The 25,878-nt window shown below is 44.8% G+C and overlaps 1 protein-coding gene across 1 annotated transcript in view; it reads left to right on the forward strand.

Annotated features, from left to right (window-relative positions):
• The window catches only part of DNAH9 (dynein axonemal heavy chain 9), a 280,228-nt gene that overhangs the window by 191,002 nt on the left and 63,348 nt on the right, over positions 1-25,878 (forward strand). Inside the window, exons 43-48 of the mRNA XM_030296313.1 lie at positions 477-673; positions 9,948-10,110; positions 11,936-12,059; positions 24,665-24,807; positions 25,193-25,354; positions 25,562-25,795. Of these exons, the coding sequence (XP_030152173.1) occupies positions 477-673; positions 9,948-10,110; positions 11,936-12,059; positions 24,665-24,807; positions 25,193-25,354; positions 25,562-25,795 (1,023 nt within the window). The remainder of the gene's footprint in view (positions 1-476; positions 674-9,947; positions 10,111-11,935; positions 12,060-24,664; positions 24,808-25,192; positions 25,355-25,561; positions 25,796-25,878) is intronic.

The raw sequence follows: 25,878 nt of genomic DNA on the forward strand, positions 1-25,878 counted from the left end.
CTACAGTGGGGTGTCTCACAGGAAACAGGAAAGGATATTTTAGGACACTGCTGTGGATTGGGAAGCAGGACTTGTTGGAATGGGTGCGGGGGAGATGAGGCCACTGGTGCATGGACCCCTTCACCCGGCACTGGTCGAAGAGCCGCTGCTTAGCGTAATCTGCCCCTGTGTCCCCATCCATTCCTCTGCCCAGACATGGGCTCTACCTGTGTATGTGGGAGGGTCCCTCCTACCTTCCGGTTTCCACTCTCAGCCCACAAGGAATAACAAACATCACTCATGACTTCATGGAGCTAGTAAATGTTAAACATCCACTTCATAGAAGCTTCTCAAGAAAAAGAAAGTGTTGGAAGCAGGACTGATACTTAATTTGCAGGGTGTGTTCAGAGAGAAAAAGCACATGAGGGGTCTTCAATCTGTATGGAACCAGAATTGAGTCTGTAAGGAGGGTCCTTACGCCTGTGTCCCATCACCAGGGTGTTGATGAGACGGTGGAGCAGACCCGAAGCCTAAACATATATTGCCATTTTGCAAATGGTATTGGTGAACCCAAGTACATGCCTGTACAATCGTGGGAACTTTTGACCCAGACTCTGGTGGAAGCCCTGGAGAACCACAATGAAGTCAACACAGTGATGGACCTGGTTCTCTTTGAGGACGCCATGCGCCATGTGTAAGTGTGCTTCCGTTCTTGCCTTTCCTCAGTTGCCTCGTCTTCCCAATGTCAGAGGTCTCATGTGGGCATTTGAGGACACCTCCCTAAAACCAGAAAAAAAGCAGCTATGCATCTGCCCTGAAGGTCAAGATGGCGGCCGGTAGAGCAGCGGCTGCAGTGTCTGCCACTGACCCTAGGGGGCAGCAGGATGCTGAACTCAGGCAGCACTGGATGTATTTCCTTGTGTGTCATTTACAATCCCTGGGCATGACCACAGTGACACCAAGGGAAAATCTAAGATCATAAAAGAGGCACCAGAACAGCTCAGAACCCATATCCCCACCCCATACCGGTCGAAGGGCCAACTTTAGAATAATGAGATTGAAGATTTTTGTTTACGTGCTCACAGATTTCAAAAATTGAATACCCTTCTTAAATGTTACTGCCATCAAATGAATCACTGAGAGTAGTCACCAAGCCTCCCAGACGGTTTATACTCACACCAGTGCTGTCCCTGTATTGCTCTATATTCCCCGGTTTAATCACACCTACCATCCCTCCCTGCCTTCCAAAATTTTTCCACCCTGTCCCCTGGTACCCGTGCACTTCAGCAGCAAAACCCACCTCATTTTTACCTTCTCTGAACCTCCCCTCATTGATGATTCCGAGTGAAACCTCACTGACCCCTGAGTGGAGGAAAGCTCTTTTTGCTTCCCTGTTCTGTATGCCCCCAGGATCTAGAGAGAACTAAGTACCCTCCTTCTCCCCCACCTCATTTCAATGGCACATTTAAACCATTTCTCTCTTTATCCTTTACAAACCCCACTTCTTCTAAAGCGCTGGCAACCGGACATTCATACTCATCACCTCGCCTGTCATCTGCCAACATCCAGTTCTCCCCCTACACTTACCGGCTGCCTGGGTGCTTGGAGCATCTTCTCAACTACATCTTTCTCCATGGCTGGCATTGGTCTTGTTAATTCCAGTGGTTGTTTCTTCCATCCCCCACCTCAGCCACTCGCTCTCATGTTCCTACCCTTGCACTTCCATCATCGGTGATGATCCCATCTCCACCATTGCCATTTCGAACATCCCTCTCTCTGACTTGTACCTCTTACCCTTCCACTCACCTGCTCTACTTCCCATTGCAGGTATCCTTTCTTTACCCAGTTTTATTGAGATATAACTGACATATAACATGGTATAAGTTCAAGGCGTACAACGTCATGACTTGATATACGTGTATAGCACAAAATGGTCATGACAATAAGATTGGGGCACCTGGGTGGCTCAGGTGGCGAAGCGTCCAACTCTTGTTTGGCTCTGGTCACGATCTCACATTTACGGCATCAATCCATGCATCGGACTGTGCACTGAGCATGGGGCCTACTTCGGATGCCCCCTCCCCCTCTCTCTTTGCCCCTCCCCCTTCTCAAAATAAGTAAATAAACTTAAAAAAAAAGATTAGTTAACAGTCATCACTTCTCCTAGTTATCATTTTTTTCCCCTTGTGATAAGAGCTTTTAAGATCTGTTCTCTTAGCAACTTTCAAATACACCACACAGCGCTGTTAACTGTAGTCATCGTATTATATCTTACATCCCCAGAACTCATTTATCTTCTATCTGAGATTTTGTACCTTTTGACCACCTTTACCTGATTCCTTACCCCCATCCCTCCAGTCTCTGGCAACCACAAATCTGATTTCTGTGTGTGTGTGTGCGTGTGTATGTGTTAGATTCCACATATAAGTAAGATCATATGGTATGTGTCTTTCTCTGACTTACTTCAGGTGGTGTAATACCTTCAAGGTCCTTCTGTGTTGTCCCAGATACAAATATTCCAGTTACTCTTAAACGTCATCAAGACTTCATTTCATGGAGCCAACCACTTTCGCAGACTCCTTTGTCCCTCTGCCTACCATGCCTTTTCTGTCCTCAGCCATCATAGACTCCCATCATCCTGGTACAGGCTCCCCTAACTTTCCTGGCATAGCATCCATGTGACAAAACCCCATTCTAGTCAAACCCCACTGTCGTCTTATTCCACACCTGCCCCCTAAGCATCTGAAGATCGTGGAAGAAAAACCACAAAAGTTTTGGCTTGGTTTGCTTCATATTTTCAGCCACACCTACCAAATGGGCCCCTAACGTTGTGGAAACTCCACCTCCCCTACCCTGGGCAGTTTGCTCTCTTGCCCTGCCTGTGGTAATTGCATCATGTAGTTTTCTGTTCTCAAGCTTCCAGCATCCTTCTCCTCTCTCTGTTCCCAGTTAATGAGCACATGTCTTACTTCACTGCGATAGTGAAAGCAACCAGGAGAGAATCCTCTCATCTCCCCATCATCAAATCTAACAGCCTATCTTCATCCCTCCTGCATCCCACCCACAGATTGTGCCTTCTCTACTGTCTCAGCAAATGAACCATCCCTGTTCCTACCTGAGGCCAATCCCTCCGTGTGCATTCTGGATCCTGACTCTTACCACCTTCTAAGTGACTTTATTCCTTCTGAAATTCAATTATTCTTTCTCCCTCCTTCCTTCCCCCCACCTCCCCCTCTCCCACCACCTCCTCCTTTCTCCCTCTCTCTCTCTTTCTCTTCCCTCCCCTCTTTGCTCTTGTCTCCCCTTACCCCATCTTCATTGATTCAGTAATTGCTTCATCATATGCATCTACATACAAACATGCCAGATCATCCTTATCAAAAACAATAAACTATCCCTTCACTTTTACATCTCTTTCCATCTCCTACCCCTATTATTTTTTGCTCCTGTTCATAACAGCATTCATCAAAGTGGTTGTCTGTGCTTGTCATACTTTCTCACTTCTCATTCTCTCCTTGACCCATTTCTTATCAATTGAACAAATAAGTTCTTATCAAAGTCACCACGGAGCCACCTCTTGCGAAAGTCAGTTGTCACTGCTGGGTCCTCACCTTGTATAACTTGCCTTTCTACTGCATTTGTCATGATTAGTCACTCTAGTTGTTTGCATCCATCCATCCCTCCATCTATTCAACCATCCATCCCTCCATCTATCCAACCATCCATCCATCCAACATGTATCTATTGAGTAGGCATAGTATGAGTGCAGGGATCTTTGTTTTATTCACTGCTAGATCTCTAATACCCAGGACAGTGTCTAGAACATAGCAGATCAACAAAAATTCTTAGCATGTCATATGGCATAGGTGATGTAGAGAAAACAGGGAAGAGGGGACAGAGAGTGCTGGGGGCAGGGGGCTGATTGCAGTCTGAAACAGGATGGTCTGGAGGACCTCTCTGGGGAGGCAGCATTGATGTGACACGTAGGAGCCCCCCTGAACACAGAACTCATGTGGGCCTAGTGCATGGATCTTTGCATAAGTCATTTCATCTAGTCTCCACAAAAACCCTGAAGAAAGTGAGGTCTGTCATCCCTCCATTACAAATGAGGAAGCTGCAACCCAGAGAGAGAAGAGAAGTTGCCTAGTGCCACACTCCCCAGAAACAGGTAAGCCAAAGCTTACACTAGGGCCCTGTGGCTCCAGCGTGTGTGATCTGGGCTTTCACACTGTGGTACTTGTTCATCTACTTTTCTGTCTCTCCCGGGCCAATGTGAGCTCCTTGTGTGCGGACTCAGTCTTGCTCACGGCTGAATCCCCAGTACCTTGGACAGCGCCTGGTGCCTAGTAGGCGGCCAGTAACCAAGGTTTTAGGATATCTGTTCAGTAACCCTGGGCAGCTTCAGTGGACACGTCCCTTCCTCAGTAACAGCTCTCAGAGCCTGTGTCATCGTCTTGGAATTGAGACAGATCTTTGTCCTTTCAGGGTAAATTTCATTTGAGAGAAGAGCAAGTGAATTCCGTCAATGCGGTTTCCAACACGGGTGATCAAACTCACTAATTCTGTTTATAGGAAAAAATAAGACTATGAAAACTGGCTTTTCTCCTGAGACTCCTTAACAGGCTCCAAAGATGGTTTCCAAAGAGAATCTGGAGCTAACTGGAACAATGAACTGCCTTGAGGGAGGCAGTTCTCAAGATTAAAGTTTATTTGGATGTATAATTTCACATACATTTGTTTAAAAATATCAATGTCTCACGACTTCATCTTTGCACTGCCCTCCCCTCCCCTCCTCGGGCTCCTCACTCCCCTCTGCTGCCCCTACCAGCCAGATAGAGCAGAGGCATCCCCTCATGCCAGAAAATGGAATCAACAGTGAGAAACACAGACAACCTAAGAGTGACAAGATTTGTGGCCTCACATCACACCGCATGATGCCTGGGGCAGAGGGGTTTGGATTCCCTCCGGGAGGTCCTGATACCTAGGGTGATACCTAGGGTGGGAACAGGGCAAGGCAGAGCAGGACGGAGGCTATGGCACTCCCTGGGAACCCACAGGGCTGGCGGGTGGAGGCAGGGTAAGGGCGTAGGTTCCTAGGTGCAATGAGGCTTATGCTCATTTTGATTCTATCATCCGGCTCTTGGTTCTCACCACATGAGTTCTCACCATTTTCTCTGATCTGGTTTCCCTACACCTTTCCCAAGCTCTGCTACTGACTCTTCCTGCTACTTCTGTGCTGAACCCAATCATGGAGCACCGCATCGCGGGGATGGGCACAGGCTCCGAAGACAGAGTCAGACCCACATTCAAATCCCGGTTCTGCCGCTAATTGGCTTCGGTATTTTTCAAGGGACACTGAACTTCCCCGAGCCTCAATTTCTCCTCTGGGAAACGAGGATAGTAGGAATGCCTACGTCGTGCGCCTACGTTGTGGCAATGAGTATACAGTGCTTTGCGCTCAACAGAGTCCGTAGGTTTAGTCTTTTTCTTTGTGCTGTTATGTCCTTAACGGTACCATTTTGCTCTCCTACTGACTTTCTCTACCACCTCAGCAGATTCTTGTTGCGCCTTTCCTTGAAGCCTCACACCGGGTCTTTTCCCCTGCTTGTGGCATAACCTTAACGTTTTTCTTTGTTTATTGGCTCCCACATAGATTCTTTGTTCTGCCTCTTCTTTCTCTTAGCATCACTTAACAAAAAAGGAACTTGAGATGTACTTCTCTTGTGCCCCTTCCTTTGTGCATCCTGTCCATTCTCTAGGGCGTGAGTGTGCGTGTGGGTATGCGCGTGCATGTGCCTGAGTGTGTGCGTGTGTCGGCTTCGGTGAGCCCGCTTCCTCCAGCTGTGCTGTGGTACATCTTTGGCTTTTGTCTTTAATCTCACAGAAATTCAGTAATGGGCTTAACTTAGACTCCGCTGGTTTGCTTGCCCAGGAGTCCTTCAGAATATTGATCCTCTTTTTTAAATTTTGTAATTTGAATGCAGAGTCCTTTGCCCTCGTCAGAGGTTGTTAATGAATCCCCAGCTGGAGTCTAATGCTGACAGTTGCAGACTCCACCATTCTTCTCCGGAAACTTCAGCACTAATGATGCATTTCCCATTTAGATATTGAATAGCAGGGACCATGCAAAGCTGAGGTCAGGCCTTCCAGCCTAGAGGGGGTGTTGGGCGGCCCAGAGAACCCAGGTGAACTTCTTCTCCAAATAGAGGGCCTGGATATGCTTCTCCTTTCATCATTGCCGCCAGGCGCCCTCTAATATAGTCACAAAGCAGGTGAGTCCTTGCACCTCACATCCCCCCAGGTGTAATGCTGACTGGAAGGTATTTGTTGTGCTCTTTGAGTTTAACTAAAATTTATTAAATGCCTTCAATGTGCTAGCATTATAGAGGATACAAGACGAGTTATACATGCACATTCTTCCAGGGCCTCGAAACTAGGACTTAATAAGGGAGCCAGAGAAGTGAAAAGCCATCTGATACAAGGGAGAGTATAAGTATCACAATTAAAGAATTCTAAAGGGGAAAAGCAAAATCATAAAAGAACTAAGGATAGGTCAGTAAATAATTCCTAAATTCTTAGGGGAATCAATTTTAACTATAAAACTCAGTGACTTATAATTTTAAGACCAGAAAGCTAGGATTTTCCACACATCAAAAAATACGTTAAGACCAAAAGGTAAAAGTGACAAATTGGAGGGATATTTCAGAACATACATACCTAAGGGGGTCTTACAAATCTAGAACACTTCAATTAAGAAGTGGGAACTTGGGGTACTTGGCTGGCTCAGTCGGAGGAGTGTGCAACACTTGATCTCAGGGTTGTGAGTTTGAGCCCCGTGTTGAGGGTAGAGATTAAACAAAAAGAAAAAAAAGGGGGGGGGCAATGGACATGAAAAGGAAATTTGTAAAAGAAAAAATATATAATGATAAGAAAGATGTTCAGTTCCCTAAATAATGAAGAAATAAAAATTAATATTTTCAACCACGCAACTGGCAGAGATTTAAAAGTATGTATATAAGACCCCGTGTCCACAAGAATGGGGGCCAGACTCTCCTATCGGCTGATAGGTGGGCATTGTTGACTGACCTGCAGCCCTGCTAGGGTTTCCTTCTCAGTAGCAAACGCATCCCACAGGAGACAAGAGGCAATGAACACCCAGAGACATTTAGGTTATCGACGCTGATTATGACCCAGTCATCAGTATGTGCCAGAAATTTTGCAGTAGTAAGAAAATCAAGCCACAGAAGGTTTAACCTCATATATGCTCATAGTTTTTTGACACGTCAAGCCCCAGAACTCTCCCCGTGCCCCAGCCTTTTTTCCAAATGGAGCTTAGCTACCCTTGGGCCTCCCCACCCCTGATTACCATTACTTAATGTGAATACGGGATTTGTCACTGTAATATCGTGAACACAAGGTAGAGACACAGGCTTATAGCCTGTGCTGTTCAATCTCAGATGTCCACTCTGCTGTGTTTGGTCAGACTCCACCTGAGGTCTTGTTCTGTGTACCCCTTCAGTTCCGAGGTCCCCAACACCTGTTGTCTCATCCTTATTTTACCCGTTTCTCCACCGTGCCTTGGTCACTGTGTTACGTTTTCCCCAAATTTTTAACGTATTCTAATTCAACTCACATGATCTAACATAGGCTCACCTTTTGAAATAAGAGATCCACATTTTGATCCATCGGTTGTACCTAAGTCGACCGCAAATTGTTGCCCCCATTCTGGGGCGGGCAGTTTTTCACTACGTATCAAAGGTCGTGAAAATCGCCTTACTGTTTGACTTGGCAGTGTTACCTTTTTTTAAGCTTATTTATTTATTTTTGAAAAACAGAGAGAGTGAGCAGGAGAGGGGCAGAGAGAGAGAGAGGGAGAGAGAGAATTCCAAGCAGGCTCCACACTGTCAGCACAGTGCCTGATATGGGGCTCGAGCCCACAAAGGGTGAGATCATGACCTGAGCTAAAACCAAGAGTCGGACACGTAACTGACCGAGCCACCCAGGTGCCCCTTGGCAGCTTTACTTTTAGGAGCCCGTCCTGTGGGTGTGACAAGAGGTAGAAACTAAAAATAACTTAAATAGCATTATTTATGGCTGGAAAAAGTTGGAAACAATCTAAATATCCAGTAGTAGTCTATTGCAGACAAGGAATTTATTCTATGCATTGGAATATTGTTCTACCATTAAAAGCATGGCTTAGCGGGGTGCCTGGGTGGCTCAGTCTGTTAAACATCCAACTCTTGGTTTCGGCTCAGGTCATGATCTGGCTGTACAAAGCCTGCTTGGGATTCTCTCTCTTTCCCTCTCTCTCTGCCCCTCCCCGACTTGTGCCGTCTCTGTTTCCCTCGAAATAAATAAACTTAAAAAAAAAAAAAAGCACGGTTTAATGATTACTCAGCAGCATAGGGAAATAATCACAGAACATCACTAAATGGAAAAGTGGTCTCAAAACACTGTTTAGTGTATGACGTGAGCCCAGTTTTGAAAACAGGATAGATACATATATTGAACTTCCACAGGTAATGGGTGTAGATACGCACAAATATATACTTATAAACATACAGACCCTAGAAAAATGTCCAGAAGGACATACAGTTAATGTCAATGGTGTTTATTGCTATCTAGTAAGTTGTAGCTTTTTTCTGTATTTTATGCATTTTTCACAACGAATAGTTATTGTTTTTAAGATGAGGAAAGCAAGGGGGGCAACCGGATGTCTCCGTCAGTTATGCGTCCTACTCTTGGTTTCAGCTCAGGGCATGACCTCCCCGTTCATGAGTTCGAGCCCCGCCTCGGGCTCTGGGCGGATGGTGCGGACCCTGCTTGAGATTCTCTCTCTCCTTCTCTCTCTGCCCCTCCCTTGCTTGTGTCCACGCTGTCACTCGCTCTCGCTCTCTCAAAAAATAAATAAATACAAAGACAAGGAAAGGAAGGGAATGGGAACTATTGTTATAAAGGGTGTAGGTCCCTTGCATAAGGTAAGTACACAGTGCTGAGGGGAACGGAGAATGTGGAAGAGGGTCTGTGGATGGCCTGAAGGAAGGAGAGCATTTGAGGAAGGCTTGTGGGGCAGGCAGAGGAGGGTCCTCTGCAGAACGTAGTCTGAGCCCAGGGCCTGGGAATGTTTCGCCATTGCTGGGTGGGAATATGGTTACTGAGAGAGGTGAGTGTCGCTGCAAGGGGAAGAATCCAGAAGCCAAGGAAGTGGGTGTCTTGTGCACCAAGAATCTCCGAGCACTCATTGCAAGAGCATCCATGCCTAGGGCTCCCCGTCATTCTGCTGACTTCAATTTTGCTCCTCCTTTTTAACAAATTTTTTTATTTTGTAATGTCTATTTATTTTTGAGAGAGAGAGTACAAGCGGGGTGGGGACAGAGAGAGAGAGACACTGAATCCAAAGCAGACTCCAGGCTCCGAGCTGTCAGCACAGAGCCGGACCCGGGGCTCGAACCCACAACCCGTGAGATCATGACCTGAGCAGAAGTCGGACGCTCAACCGACTGAGCCGCCCGGGCACCCCGTTGCTCCTTCTTTCTTAAGAGGAGCAAACAATTCTGTTCCCGCTTGTCCTCTAGCCTCCCCTGAATGTTTTTTCTTCTTTTCTCTTTTCCCTGCCCCCTCCTCCTGCCTGAAAGCACAAGCAGGTGAGGCAAAGTGCCATGGAGGTGTGGCAGTCAGGCCGGGCTGGGGAGGGGACGGAGCGTGAGGTGGGGTCCCCTCCCATCCTGCCTGGCTGCCGGGAGCTCTTCCTCCACTGCCACCTGGTCACAGAGGCTTTGGCTTAAAGCAAAGCCGTTGACAACCTCCATCCATCCAGGCAAGAAGGTGAGACCTGATGCGGGGACCGTGCAACTCAAGCTTCCCGCAGCTCCGCTCACAGTGTGCCTCCTAGGAAGGTTCCAGCGCGGTGCGTGCTCCTTGCGGGAGGGGTCTGATCAGAGCCGTGGACCTCTGCTCCTTCTCCACAGCTGTCACATCAGCCGCATCCTGGAGTCCCCGCGGGGAAACGCTCTGCTGGTCGGCGTGGGTGGGAGCGGCAAGCAGTGTCTGACCAGGCTTGCGGCTTTCATCAGCTCCATGGACGTGTTCCAGATCACGCCGTGGAGAGGCTACCAGATCGCGGACTTCAAGGTGAGTGACAGCCCCCCTGCGGCCACCCACAGCTTCCTCTCCCCCTTCCTAGCTCTTCACGCGCCTCGCTTAGACCCTCCCAGTAAGGTTCTGGGCCATTCGCTTCTTCGGTTCAGGGCTAGGGACGTGAGGGGCTCTTTTCTCATTGGGCTCAGGTCTGCAGACCTCAGCTGCTTCAGCTCGGTCCCTGGAACCTCAGTTCTCACCGGAGCAGGGGCACATCTATGTGACGTTTAGCGCACGGCTTACTAGCCCCTGTGGCAGGCTTCGAAGGAATTCCGACAGTCTGCCCAAGTTCTGTAAGACAGCCATATTTTAAAGGAAAGTTCCTGTAACCACCAGCTACCAGGAGCTTCAGTGACATTTCCTGGTCCCGACATTAAGCACTTAGCACCACAATGCAAGCTCTGGAAAGTGGGGAGAGGCATTTATCCAGCCTTCAGAGGTCACTTTGCCCAGCCCCCTCCCTTTTGTGCACGGTTACAGTAGAGGCGGGATTGGGAGTCCTGATGTAATTTCCACCAGGACGCTGCCCTTACTGTCCCTGGGAGAATTCCTGCCAGCGTGGGGCCAGACCTACCCACCTGCCTTCAGATCTCTCCGCCAGTGGCACCCACTGCTGACTCCGGAGCCGCAGTTCAGCCTCTCCATGACTGGCTGGATCTGAGGTCATAGACCATGGTCACGTGAGACCAGTCTTCAGCGGTTCCCCCCAAAAAAGTAAGTAAGTTAGTGCATATGAGAAACACATGTTCACGGAATGATCTAAGACAGCGGTTCTCTACCTCGACTACATCCTGGAATCCCCTTCAAATCATGCTGGTACCTGCACCCCACCCTCCAGAAATTTCCGCTTAACTAGTCCAGGGAATGGCCTGAGCGTCAGGACTTCTGAAAGCCTCCCCCAGATGGCTCCAGTGAGAGTTGAGAAGCCTTGTCTTAGCTAATTCCGTCAACGCACAAGGTTGAGAGCAGTCGATATTCAAGGAAGTTCACTAACTTTAAAGGGGGATCATATATAAGACACAAAGGTGCTCTGCTATAAAGAAATGCACGAGGCTCTTAGAAAAGGAGATTTGAGTGGGGCAAGGGAGAAGAGCAACATCAGAGACTGGCACCAAGCTTTGCGAGAGGGATACAGAGAAGGAACCGAGATTGACTAAGCTGGAAAAATTCAGGGCTTGGCATCCTAGCCCAAAACTGTAGCCCAAAACCTGTAGTTTTGACTGGATGTAATTTCCTACAAGATGATTGTGTGTGTGTGTGTGTGTGTGTGTGTGTGTGTGTGTGTGTGGTCCCCAGTATATTTTATTCCAACATAAGGCTTTTGCTGGAGCAAGTCATGAGGACACAAGACACTGCTGGCATAAGACGTATTCATCACCCAGGTCGGTATCCCCAAGCACATGACTCCTCTGTCAAGGCCAAGAGCAGTTGCTTGCCTCCTGGGGAAGGTCATTCACTTGCATGATGATATGAGTAACACAGGTGAACAGGAACCATCTCTGTCCCTTTGGAAAGCTGTTAGCTCTTTGCACAAAGCAGGAGCCCCAGAGGCCAGTGTAGGAGCCACAATGGTTGTAGAATTGAAGATCATCGCTATTTAATTTTACTTGTCCATCTCTATTGGGATTGAGGCAGGGAATGAGGCGTACTTCCTTACTTTTCAGGACAAGATGGCACTCCTTCCTACTTTCCATTGCTGCTTCACTTTATTTCCCATTAAAGTAGATAAGGAAATGGTCTCATTCCTAACGAGTGGCTTGGAGACCTCTTTCAGTAAGGCCGTCTTCCCAGAGATCTCTAATATTGATTGTTTCCACAGATGGACCTGGCCAGTTTGTGCCTGAAAGCTGGGGTGAAGGGTCTCAGCACGGTGTTTCTCATGACCGATGCCCAAGTGGCTGATGAGAAGTTCCTTGTGCTCATCAATGATCTCTTGGCATCTGGTAAGAAACCCTTTTCTCTTGAGTGTCTCTGCTAAATTCCCCCTGGTGTCAGAGTCACCCCAAGGTGGCCCAAGGTCCGGAGAGCTAGGTCATAGAAATAAGGAAGAAACTAGAAGAGCACTGGTTCATTAAGGTCCTTAGAGCTAGTGCTGTGCCTGGTATCCTGGCTCCTTCCATTGCAAAACAGGCAATAATCTTGGGGCTTTTATTGGAACTAGATCTGATTATTGGAAAAAGAACATGTTAAGGGTCTGCCGATCTCCTGAGCCCAGCGGGAAGGTGCTATTCTCTTCCCGTATTCAAGAGAGAAACTAGATAGAAGGTGTGCAATATTTCAAGTAGGTTAGGCATTGGCCAGAAGAGACACAGAATTTGCACATGCAAAACTTACACAATAGGGCAAGATTCGTTTGCCAATTTAATTGAGGATTCAGAACCTTAGGCAAAGTAGAAGCAACAATAGATGTAGGATATCCCTAAAATGGGGGCACCTGGGTGGCTCAGTCAGTTAAGTGTCAGACTCTTGGCTTCAGCCCTGGTCATGATCTCACAGTTTTGTGAGTTCGAGCCCCCATCAGGCTCTGTGCCAGCAGCACGGAGCCTGCTTGGGATTCTCTCCTTCTCTCTCTCTCTGCCCCGTCCCCACTCACACTGTCTCTGTCTCTCTCAAAATAAATAAATTAACTTAAAAAAACAGAATTTCCTTTAAAAAAAAAAAAGGGGGGGGGGGAATATCTCTAAGCTGGTTTCCTTGGTTTCCCAAAAACTTGACAGAGGCTGTCCACTGTCCTGTGACACCATCAGTGCAAGAGAGGACTTCAGTGGAAAGTTCGATTCTGATACTTTACTGTCCTTATTTACTCAGGAATTCAGGAATTATGTGAACCATTCTGGGTTAAAAAAAAAAAATTATACACACACACACATGCATGTATATAAACATAACGCAAGATATATATAAATGTATATACCCAAGAATGTAAGACAATATATTACTTAAATTATGCATTTACAGAAATTGGAGGTGTATATTTTTGCATTTATATTAGTTAAACATAGAATATGCTTTCCTGGCTCTTAAGCCAAATTCAGCATCTGCAAAACTACCTCTTCATCTGGGTTAAGCAAACAAAGTCAATGCACAGATGTTCCAGAACAAAATTACTGCCTCTAGCTTTTCAGCATTTCAGAAAGCCCATGTATCCACAGTCCAACCCCTGGCTCTCTGACTAAATACTCTTTAGTTTATGAAATCCAAGAACCACGATCACGGCATATTTTTCCATAGTCTATCCCATGTCATATGTAATTTATTTCAAGGTGTCTTCTGCTATGCAGTCCCTAGGAACTTCGCTGCTTCAGGATCATTGTCTGCTTCAAATTTTGTATGCTTCTATCCCACGCCGTTTTGCCGTCACCCCCGAAGAACCACTGGTCCCTGGTCCCCATCATGCTCTAGCAGACTCTGTGAGCAACCTTTGGATTGTTTCTGATGAGGAACGGAGTCCCAGCTTCCTTACTGTGCCAGTTCTAAGCCTCACACAGATTTCTACCATAAAGTTACCTTCATATGCAGGAGTTTGCCTTACTTATTCCTTTTCTCCTTCCATCCGCTCTCCCCATTCTTAGAGCCACCATCTTCTATGACAGTATTCCACCTACAACATTGCCTCACCTTTTATTATTTTACTAAATAACGATAGTGTGTCCAGTGGCTCTCCCACCCTGCACCCTGAAGTCTAATTTCAAAGAAGGTGAAATTGTGCTTCCAAAAACTTACAGCTCTGGAGATACCAGGCACATTGCTAGCCTCACCCTGTATCGCAGTTGGCCCCATCCAGCCAGGTCACCTTCTCCTAAAATAATGTCTGAGACACAGAAAGTGATATGCTTTTACCAGTTGAAATTTTGTTTCTCAATTAAGTATTTTTAATTTTTCATTTGGAAGGCAACTGTTTCTTTTCCAAGTTGAAATGAATTTCTGAAGCCCTGCCCAGTGAAAGCATAATGCAATCAGCTTGCTCCAAAGCCATGAAGTTTCAAGCTCACATTTCTCTTTTAAGGCTTCTGTATAAAAATAAGACTTACATACACATGTTAAAAAGAGATGCAATTAAAAGTAATGCTTTTCTAATATTCCTCCCTTTCTTCTTAACCACTTTGACAGGGAGAACAAGAGGCTATCTCAGTTCTAATTTTCCCTGTCAACTAAATAATTGCTAGAAATTAATTGACTGCCAGTCCACAGAGGTCTTCGGGAATTCCTCAGAACCTCCCCATCCCCTTCATGTTTGAATTTCGTGGGGTTGTGCAATCACTCCACTCTTGGATAACACAGTGCAAACTATAACACTATGTCAGGCTACCTTGCCATGAACTCCTCCCTCCATAGTTATCCACAAGTCCTGTTAGTTTAGAGATATAAAGGTACAGTGGAATGTGTCACACTGATTCAACCCTCCCCCAAAACACCTTTCTCAATGACCTACTAATCTCACGCCATAGGCTATCTGGTTTCTTCCCACATTTTTTTTTGAGAGAGAGAGAGAGAGAGAACACACATGAGCTGGAGAGAGAGGATCTTGAGCGGGCTCCATGCTCAGCATGGAGCCCAATGCGGGGCTCAATCTACGACCATGAGATCTTGACCTGAGCTAAAATCAAGAGTCAGACACTAACCAGCTGAGCCACCCAGGCACCCCTCTTCCCACACTACTTTAGCTCATTGTTTGATCCCTTGATTTTCTGATGCCATTTCCAGAATCAAACCATAATGGTAATTCAGTTCTTGCATCCCACTCCTGACACCAACCAACCATTTCAGAACCTATCATTATCCCAGCTGTGTCTCAGTTGGGTTACAGATTGACAGGAAGAAATCCTGCACACAAAGTTTAAAAATTAAATATAGTTCCTAGTTTAGTTAGCAAAAGGTACATAATTGTATAAAAAAAAAACATGGTGGCCGTATATATCAGGAGCAAAGGAGGAGTACCTTTGAGTCATTTCCCTTGGCTTGCCAGGGTCCTTCCTGGGCATCACGCAGCTGCTGGCGTCATGAAACTACACATGAAACATTGATCCTTGCTGAATCTGGAAAGCCCAAATTTTGCTATGCCCTTACTGCCCTGTTATAATAATTCCTAAAGAGTAGACACTGGTCATCAAACCCAGGTATTTAAGAAATTCTTACAAAATGTGTACTGTCTTGGTTCTTGGACAAAACTCAGAACCAGCAAGGCCTCATCCTAACCTAGAGGGGGAAATAGAATCATTTCCTGGCTTTCTGGTATAACACATCTTCCTCCAACTTCCCTGTAGTCCAGAAAGTGCATTTTATCGCAGTCCCAGCTAAGAGGACATAGTCTGCTCTGGGTGTGGTGTCTCTGCCTTTCTTAACTCTGCCAGGTTTCATACTTTATTTTACATTGGGATCTCGTGTTGGGACTTTCCTCCTGCTTTTCAAAAGGCCTAATTGTTCACTCCACATTTAAGATTTCTCTTCCCCGGTCCAGACTAGTTCACTTTCCATGTACTCATATTCAGAACCACTTATTAAGCTCACATGTTCCAGTCAGTAGGCACTGTGCCTAAACGTGAGCATCATACACTCTATGTGGCCTATTGAAATAGTTTATGAAATTGGGTCCCCGTTGTTATAAAGTACTGTGCCTCTCCATCTCTGAACCAGACTGTCCTTTTAAATTAGGGCCACATCTCCTGTTCATATATAGAACATGAAAAGATCACCTCGCCTTCCAGGATCTCAATGATTAGATCCAGGATTGGTATATTAATGGTCTCCACCCATCACATAAGAATCTGGAGTCTAGGGGCGCCTGGGTGGCTCAGTTGGTGAAGCATCTGACTTTAGTTCAGGTCATGATTTCATGGTTCATGAATTCAAGCCCCACATTGGGCTCCATGCTGACAGGGCAGAACCTGCCTGGGATTCTCTCTCTCCCTTTCTCTCTGCTCCACCCCCCCCCCCATACACACTGTGTCACTCGCTCTCTCTCAAAATAAGTAAACTTAAAAAAAAAAATCTGGAGTCTGGAAATATTTGTAACAGACTTGGCATTAGATTATGCTTTTCCCAGAACTAGGTTTCCTGGTGGGCCATCTCTGCTTTACATATGCAGAGATCTGGCCCAATTTCCCTGGAAGGAGAAGAGACAGACTGGGATGCAAAGGAGGCTCCCTTGAGCATGCATCAGATATTATGAGCGTACTTTGTAGTCTCCGTGGCTTTATCTACAAGTTGTGTCCTCAAACCAGCACCTGGTTGGCTCTCCAGCTGCCAAGCAGAAATGCCAAAGGGTGATGCAAAAACATGCTTGAGTTGTCAGCCTTTCCTTTCCTTCACGTGGTGCTAAATTTCTATGCAAGTTGTTAAGACGATGTCCGCGCATTTGCCTACATTGCTGACTTCTCCCTCATCTCCTCTGTCTAAGAGATAATCAGCCACCACCAATTTTATCCCCGAACCATTTCTGAATATAAATCTTCTCTATCATAGCTACCACCGGTCTTTTCATCGGTTGATTCAACACATACAGACACTTCTTAACTCATCCCCATATCCTAGGCAATACCCCCCCTCATCCATCCTCCTCGCTGCTTCCAAAGGGTCTTTATAAAATAGAATTTCTTCATTGGTTTTTCTAACTGAATGCAGGAGAAGACCCAAGCCCCTTTTTCTACAGATTAAAAAAGAAAAAAATAAAAGAAGAAGACCCTACCTTTGACCTACTCTGTGATCTACTTCCTAACTCCCTGAGATAATACACTACACTGTTGTTCCCTGACATCATTACTCATCATATTCCTCTTGAACTCCATGCCCTCCTCCTCCTTTGTCTGGAGTCCCTTCTACCCACGTTATGAGACTTATCTTGAGTGTCCTCTCTCTCTAGGAAATCGTCACTGGTCCATTATCATCCTTGGCAGTGAGAAATACCCTCCACGTCTCTGTAGCTTTCCATGGCTGCATACCCCACCACTGTGCTGAAACAGCATTGCAGATTCGTGAAAGGCAGAGCCTAGGCTGTCTCTTGTCAGTTAATGTTTTTGTTGTTAGGAAATAATGTAAGGATATGAAAGGAAAAGGCTTAAGGACCTACTGTCCAGTTTAGGAAATAAAACAATACAAATATAATTCTAACCCTCTGTAGAGACTGTTACTTCCATCATTTATACTGTCAGCTATTAACCCATCTCTGGTCCCATAATTATTATTCAGCAGGTGTTTGTTGAACTAAGGTGTGTGATGTCACGAGAATGATGTGCTGTCTTACGTATTAGATCTCACTGTTGCACACATGCTTTGAGATGGTTTTCAGGCATGCAGAGAGAGGTGCAGAGGGCTCCTGAGACAGCCACCACAGTCCCCTGCTTTTCCCCCCTTGAGACCAGAGAAAAGTTTGGGGGAAAATGGTGGGCCTGGATGAGGCCAGGTCCCCTAAGCCAGTGCGACACTAACGCGTTCACGGAGGACCCAGTCCATAGCTTCATCCATTTTATCATCAAGCCCCAACTAACAGAACCATCTCAAACCATCAGGATCTCCTCCCCCAAAAGCAGTTTTCGCCTCTGAAGGTCCCACACGAGCACAGAGAAGAATGATGATTAGTCTGGGCTTCAAAGTATTAGGAGGCGTTAATGATGGCACAGAGCACTTGAAAGCAGAAATAGTGTTTCCCGAGTGTAGGTCTCAGGAGGGAACTTTTCAAATATTTAAATAGCCTCTGCCTCTGTTCGCATCACAAAATCCCCTCTGGCAGTTCAGTCCCTCGCTTGAAAGCGTGACTACCTACATCACATAGTAACTGATGGGTATGATGCCGGGAGAAACTGGAGGAATAAACCTCAAGATGCAAACTTTGCTCCCAATTCAGAGGCTCAATTCCATCTGGTGACCTTCTTCTTAAGGAGCTCTTGGGACCTTGTGACAGATACTAGCATCTTAAGAGCATGGAGAAAGTCTCCAAATGGCCTGGTACTTTCAACAGCACAGCCCTAAGTGTATCCCATAAGCCAAGGTCAGCCAACTTTTTTTCCATAAAGGATCAGAAAGTAAATATTTTCAGTTTTGCAGACCATACAGTCTGTCACAGCTACTCAGCTCTGTCGTTGTACTGGGAAAAATAGCCATAGAGCATACCTAAATGAATGATTGCAGCCGTGGCCGATAAAACTTTATTTATGGACAATAAAATTTGAATGTCCTATAATTTTCATGAGTCATTAAGTATTATTATTTTATTTTTTTTTCAACCATTACAAATTGTAAGAACCACTCGTAGCTGGCAGGCCAAGCAAACAGACAGCATGCCGGATTTAGCCTGTAGACCATAGTTTGGTTCCTCCCTATCGAGAATGTTCTACATAAAACACCAAAAGTAAGCCCTCCATATTTCAAATAATAGAAGGGCGAAGAATGCAGGCCGTGTTGTTACACATGCTCTAAGACCAAAGGGAATGGAGTCCTCTCTGGGGGGCTCTAACATGATAATGGGGGAGGGAATGCAGATTATCAGAGACACAAAGGAGAAAGGAATACAGACCACCGTAGGCAGTCGGCTCCTGAAGCTGGGGGAGTATGGCTCATGTCAATTCCATTTGACTGTTGCTTTTTTTAAAACTTGGGGCACCTGGGTGGCTCAGTTGGTTAAGCAGCCAACTTCAGCTCAGGTCATGATCTCGTGGTTCATGAGTTCGAGCCCCATGTTGGGCTCTGACAGCTCGGAGCCTGGAGCCTGCTTTGGACTCTGTGTCTCCCTCTCTCTCTGCCCCTCCCCTGCTCATGCTCTGTCTCTGTCTCTCAAAAATAAATAAACATTTAAAACAATTAAAAAGAAAAAAACGACACTTCCCTGAGCTCTTTAATTCCCAACACATGCTGAATATCATTGCATTTCCTTAGCAGTTTCCGTGGACCTCTGCTTTGATCAAATGAGAAAGGGGTTATTCCATTCCTAAGACCTTGGTTTGGACAAGTTATAGCTCAGGGTGTTTTATATGTGTCCTACAGAATACCTTGATGGACGGAAGTTAAATTTGTCCAGTTAAGGGAAGGAAGTAAACAATCAATTTCATGATAATCCATTTTTTTTTTCCATTTTGACCTTTTAAAACGATTAAGTCTAATTAGTATAAAATTCTTACTGAACTCCCGGCTGGGTTAATGTGGTCAGACTATGAAAGCCAGACATTTGTTGGCAGTTGGCAATGCGTTCCTTCAGCTGTGGTAGTGCACCGATGTGTAGCAACTTCACTGACAGGCAAAGTCAGAATTCCCATCGCTCGGATTAACTAACGCGGATTCATGAATGGTGAGATCATGACCTGAAGCCGAAGTTGGACCCTTAACCGGCTGAGCCGCCCAGGTGCCCCTCCTGCATTTTGTTTTAATTTTTCCTGTTTTACTTTTCATATTTATGTCTTTAATCCACCTAAAATGTTTTCGTCTATAGTGTGCTAATTTTCATTTTTTATCTTAATACTGAATTACCTAACATCACTTGTTGATTAAGGCCATTTGCCAACCACCCATCTTTGAGGACCTCATCCAAGCCCGCAAGGAGGTAACACGGGTAGGGTGGCCCCCGTGGCTCCTTCCACGTCCAGCATTTCTATGATGCTCACAATTCTGTGTTGGTTATGGAGGAAGGAGGAAGCGTGTGGGTGTGGATTCCTGTGATTCCAGGTCCAGATGGCCTCAGTACCCGTCTAAAGCCTTGTTCTGGAAATGGGGAAGAGCTTTCCCAGGGCCCATGGAATATCCTGGCCATGAGCCACGCCTACTTCACCTCATATCCAGTGTTTTCAAGATTTGAGCTATTCCAGTGCTTCCCTCCCCCACCCACTGTCCTCTCTCATTGAGAAGACCTGACTCTTCAGGATGAGACTCACAACTTTCCTCATACCGCACAGCCTGTCTCCACATCTCTGTGGGTTTCTCCTGTCCTCCAAGGTGACCATGCCTCCTCCCCAAGGCCAAATTCTCCATCTGAGCCAGGAGCCCACCCCCTGGCCCCTGATTCACAACTCTGCTCTGCCCGGCTGTCTCTCCCCAATTTCTGACTCTTCCTTCACAGTCTTCATGCTCTCACCACCCCCGTTGACTTTCTTCCCTTTACGTGTTTCTGTATTTCTTTACGAACTCTTCTGGATGTGCGGAAAGCAATAAAACTCCCATGCAATCATGACGTTGCAACATAGAAACTTGCAATGGGCACGTACAAGAGTTTCTTTCCAATCGGTGCCCAAAATGTAGATTACTAAATTGTCTGGGATGGATATTTCAACTTTATAAAAAGTGCCGCACTGCTCTCCAGAGTAGTTGTGCAAATTTGCTCCCTGCCCAGGCACGCATGAACTCCTGCTTCCTCCTAACCTCATGAGTGCTTGGTTGATCTCACACATTAGTTTTTGCCAATGGCCGTGAAATGAAATCTCATCGTTTTCTTTCCCTTTTTACTTGTGACCTTGAGCATCTTTTGGAGGGTTTATTGGCTGTTCCTCTCCTGTGAGTTGCCTATTTATACAGTTTGACCATTTGCTCTTGGCTTTCTTGTTTTTTTCTTATGGATTTCTAAGAGTTCCTTATATTCTGGATACTAACACTTTGTTCATTATATGGGGTGTAAATCTCTTTTGAAGTCTGCATCTGACTTTTGTCATGCTGATTTAGTTTAAACGCTGTAAAACTTAACAGTTCTTTTTAATGCTCCAGACTGTTCAGAACTTTTGTTCTATTCGACATGATAAAAAATTATCTCCTGCATTTTATTTTTTTAAAAATTAATGTTTACTTATTTTTGAGAGAGAGAGAGTGTGAGCACACAGTAGGGGAGGTGCAGACAGACAAGGAGACACAGAATCCGAAGTGGGCTCTGGGCTCTGAGCCTTCAGCACAGAGCCCAACGCGGGGCTCAAACTCACGAACTGCGAGATCATGACCTGAGCCAAAGTTGGACGCTTAACTCACAGGGCCCCCAGGTGCCCCTCCTGCATTTTATTTTTAAATTTTTAGTGTTTTACTTTTCATATTTATGTCTTTAATCCACCTGAAATTTATTTGTATATAGTGTTCTAATTTTAATTTTTTACTCATAATGCTGAATTACCTAACATCACTTATTGATTAATCCATCAATCAGTGACTGCACACTGATTTTTAATAGCAATTTCCTGTTTATAATTAGGTCTGTTTCTAGGTGTTGCCTTCGGTGTTCTATATAGTTGGCCCATACCAATTTTGCATTGTTTTAATTAACATAGGTTTGGGTTTTTTGGTTTGTTTGTTTGTTTGTTTGTTTGTTTGTTTGTTTTAAGAGAGAAAGAGCACAAGGAAGGGGAGGGGTGGAGAGAGAATCTCAAGCTGAGTGTGGAGCCCGATGTGGGGCTCGATCCCACGACCCTGGGATCATAATCTGGGCCAAAATCAAGAGTCAGATGTTCAACCAGCTGAGCCACCCAGGTGCCCCAAATTAACTTCGTTTTATAAGGAGACTTGATTTCTGGTAGGGAAAATCCTTCCCACTGGTTCTTCAGAAATGTCATGGCCGTTCTTTAGCCTTTGCTCTTCCCTGGCCACTTCAGTCAGCAGAGCATGGGACTCTTGATCTCGGAGTTGTGAGTTTGAGCCCCACGTTGGGTGTAGAGATTGCTTCAAAAACAATAAACTCTTTCCTTAAAAAGATAAAAAAAGAATAAAGGAACATTTTGGGGGGCTTGAGTATAGAGATGCCATTTTATTTTCAATATTGATTTATATCCAGAAAGCTTGTTGTTAAATGTGCTTGTGAGTCCTGATGGTTTACGTGTATATTCTCTTAGATATTCTATGTAGAAAATTAGATTCTGAACAATAATAATTTTATGATTGTCTTAACTCTTGCTTTACATTTTCCTTTTCTTGATTTTTTGCATGGTCTAGGACTTCCTGTATACCATTGACTAGGAAACATAATAGCAATCATGCTTGTCTTGGTCCCGATTTGAAAGGGAATATTCTAGTATTTCACTCTTAGGTATAATGTTTGCAATGAGTCTGCAATAGACATCTATGATAGAGTAAGAGAAATCTTATTTATTCCTAGTTTGTTACCAGTATTTTAGAAATGTTATGTGTCTTTGTAATGGTAATATTGTAATTATCTTCTTTAATCTATTAACATAGTGGATTATTTTCATAGATTTCTCTAATACCTAACCATCATTGCATTTCTAGGACACACCCTACTTGGTCATCATACATGTATTTTTATGTATTTAGTTAGGATTTTTTAAAAGATTTATTCACCGTATATTGTGTAAGACAGGATTTTATCGAACTTTCAGAACTTTGCCAGTCTTGCAAAATTAATATTGAGGCATTGTGGGGCGCCTGGGTGGCGCAGTCGGTTAAGCGTCCGACTTCAGCCAGGTCACGATCTCGCGGTCCGTGAGTTCGAGCCCCACGTCGGGCTCTGGGCTGATGGCTCAGAGGCTGGAGCCTGTTTCCGATTCTGTGTCTCCCTCTCTCTCTGCCCCTCACCCGTTCATGCTCTGTCTCTCTCTGTCCCAAAAATAAATAAACGTTGAAAAAAAAAATTTAAAAAAAAAATATTGAGGCATTGTTTTAAACTACATTTCTATTACTATGAGTGGGCTAAAGCATTTGTTCATATATTTAAGAAGTATTTGTATTTCCTGTACTGTGAGCTCTCTTCTGTATCCACGTCCTACAGTTGAATTATTGGTTTTTTCCTTTATTTGTGGAGACTTTATTTACACATTTACATATAATGTTATTATATGTAACATTATAATATTTACATATTAAGGAGATTAACTATTTAACTATAATCAGAGTTAAACACATATTTTCTTTTTAAAACTTGAGGAATGAGAACATTTAAGTTCCAGCTCTTAGCAAATTTCAGTTATATAGTACAGTGTTATCAAATATAACCACTATGTTATATATTAGATCCTAAAGCCTCATTCATCTTATAACTGAAAGTTTGTACCCTTCTACCAGACTCTCCATATTTCCTCCACCCCCCAGCTCCTGGCAACCACTTTCTACTCTATTTCTAGGAGTTTGACTGGGTTTTTTGTTTGTTTGTTTTAGATTCTACATGTAAGTGACATCATGCAATAATTTTCTTTTTCTGTGGCTTATTAGCATAATGCCCTCCAGGTTCATCATGTTATTGCAAATGACAGGATTTCCTTTTTTTTAAAGCCTGGATAATATTCCTATATATGTCACATTTGTTTGATCCATTCATCCACTGATGCATACCTAGGTTGTTTCCAGATCTTGGCTACTGTGAATAATGCTGCAATGAACAGAGGAGTATGGATATTTCTGAGATCTGGTTTTTTTTTTTTCTTTTGAACATATATCCAGAAGTGGGATTCCTGGATCCCATGGTACTTATTCTATTTTTAATTTCTTTAGGAGCTTCCATACTGTTTTCCATAGTGGCTGTACCAGTTTACATTCCCAACAGTGCACAGGGGCTCCCTTTCCTCCACATCCTCATCAGCACTTATTATCTCTTGTCTTTTTGATAATAGCCATCCTAACAGGTAAGGGGGTATGTGAGGGGGTATCTCATTGTGACCTTCATTTGCATTTCCCTGATAACTAATTGTGTTGAGCACCTTTTCATGAACCTGCTGGCCATTTGTCTGTCTTCTTTGAGAAACCTATTTTCATTGGTTCTTTGGTTTTGATCTTATTATACTTTGCCTATGTTTTCACCATGCTGTTTTGTTTCTATTTTTTATACCAAACTTATACTTTTACATAAAATATATCAACTTAAATATATCAAATTTATCTTTCTTTTAAAACATGCTGATTTTGAGTTACAATGAGGAAGTCCTTCCCCACTCAGAGGTCATATAATATTGCCCTCATTTCTTCTGCCATTTTTATGGTTTTCTTTTCTATGGTGAAGTCATTGACCCATTTTGAATTTATCCTAGCATACAGTGGAATATAAGGATCCAACCATAGTTTGTTTGTTTGTTTGTTTCAGATTCCAGTTTTCCTAATACTGTGTATTGAATGTTCATTTTTTCCCCATTGATTTTAAGATGTCATACTTACATATGCTAAGTTCCCTGACGCCATTCCTGCTCTCTCCCTTTCTGCTCTAATAGAAAGGGATAGTTCATTTTTCATCAATATATGGATTTGTCTGTATGTTACCCCCCCCTTTCACTTGTGGTCTTATAAGTATTTTACATCTCTTTTATTCTTCCTACCAAATGTTAAGCTGCTTGGGAACAAACTTGTTATTAACAATAATTAGTCAATAAATTCCTTAAGTAAAAGACATAGACAGTTGAAAGCCCTCATGCCACGAACTCCTGGCCCAGGACAAAAGGGTGCCATGTAGCTTGTTCCATTCTTTCAAGTATCATCTCTCTGCCCTGGGTTTGGAGTAGATACAGTGTCTGTTTAATTTCACCAGCAGGAATGGTGGGGCATGGCCACAAAAATCACGGGCCTTGTGTCCCCAAGTTGGATAGCCTCTCACGTCCAATTGCATTGTGCAGAGAGATGTGAAAGCTGCCCTTCTGTGTCTCATTTCTCCCAGGAGAGATCCCAGACCTCTACTCCGATGATGATGTTGAAAACATCATAAACAACGTGAGGAATGAAGTCAAGAGTCAAGGTCTGGTAGACAACAGAGGGAACTGCTGGAAATTCTTTATAGATCGGGTCCGACGACAACTGAAGGTATAAAAGGATTTACTGTGCCGGGTAGGCAGACCAGAGATGGTTCACGAGAACCTCTACTGATAATTTGGACATAGCTGTCCTTCTTGATTGTACTGGGAGTGGGCAGTGTGGGTGGAGCGACTCTCTCAGCCTGAGCAATTTTGCAAGGCTGCCCTTTCCATCTGATTCAAGGGCAGTAGCCTCCCTCTTGCCTCATGCAGTCCCAGCTTTCTTAATTTCTTGGTGAGAAGCCTGGGTGGTATTGACAGATTTTTTTTTTTTTTTTTACTCCATTGGATGTGTTTCCCAACTTTCCGGGAAATAAGGAACCTAAAGCCATAGCTATCTCCCTGTGAGAACTTCTGATACCTTCTTGGTTCTCCCCACCCTTATGACTTCTCAGGTGACTCTCTGTTTCTCCCCTGTGGGGAACAAGCTGAGGGTCCGCAGCAGGAAGTTTCCAGCCATTGTGAACTGCACAGCCATCGACTGGTTCCACGAGTGGCCTCGGCAGGCATTGGAGTCTGTCAGCCTCCGCCTCCTGCAGAACACAGAAGGCATTGAGGTAAGAGGTCAAGGGAGACACTTGTCAAGATCCTCTCCACCTCGGGTACAAGGAATTCCATGTCCAGAGTTTCAGGATCCAAGTTCAAGCTTGGATAGAGTCGTCGGAGCAAAACCTTCCATGTAGCGAGGCAGTGAGCAGGGTGGGCCACCACCGCCAGTCTTCACGTCCAGACAGTAACTCCGATTTCCTGCTCTTCACCTTCAGCCCACAGTCAAGCAGTCGATTAGCAAGTTCATGGCCTTTGTCCACACAAGTGTCAACCAGATGTCCCAGGCTTATCTGAGCAACGAGCAACGCTACAACTACACAACCCCTAAGTCATTCCTGGAGTTCATCAGACTCTACCAGAGCTTGCTGAGCAGACATGGAAAAGAGCTCAGGTCCAAAACGGAGCGTCTCGAGAACGGACTGCTGAAGCTTCACAGCACCTCTGCCCAGGTGGGTAGCGTTCTTTCATGGCTTGTGCATGCGGGGCACTGAGAGGGAGCGGGAGCACCCCATTCCGGGGAACTGGAGAGATC

The sequence above is a fragment of the Lynx canadensis genome, chromosome E1 (assembly GCF_007474595.2).
Source record: "Lynx canadensis isolate LIC74 chromosome E1, mLynCan4.pri.v2, whole genome shotgun sequence".
In the NCBI taxonomy this organism is placed as follows: Eukaryota; Metazoa; Chordata; class Mammalia; order Carnivora; family Felidae; genus Lynx; species Lynx canadensis.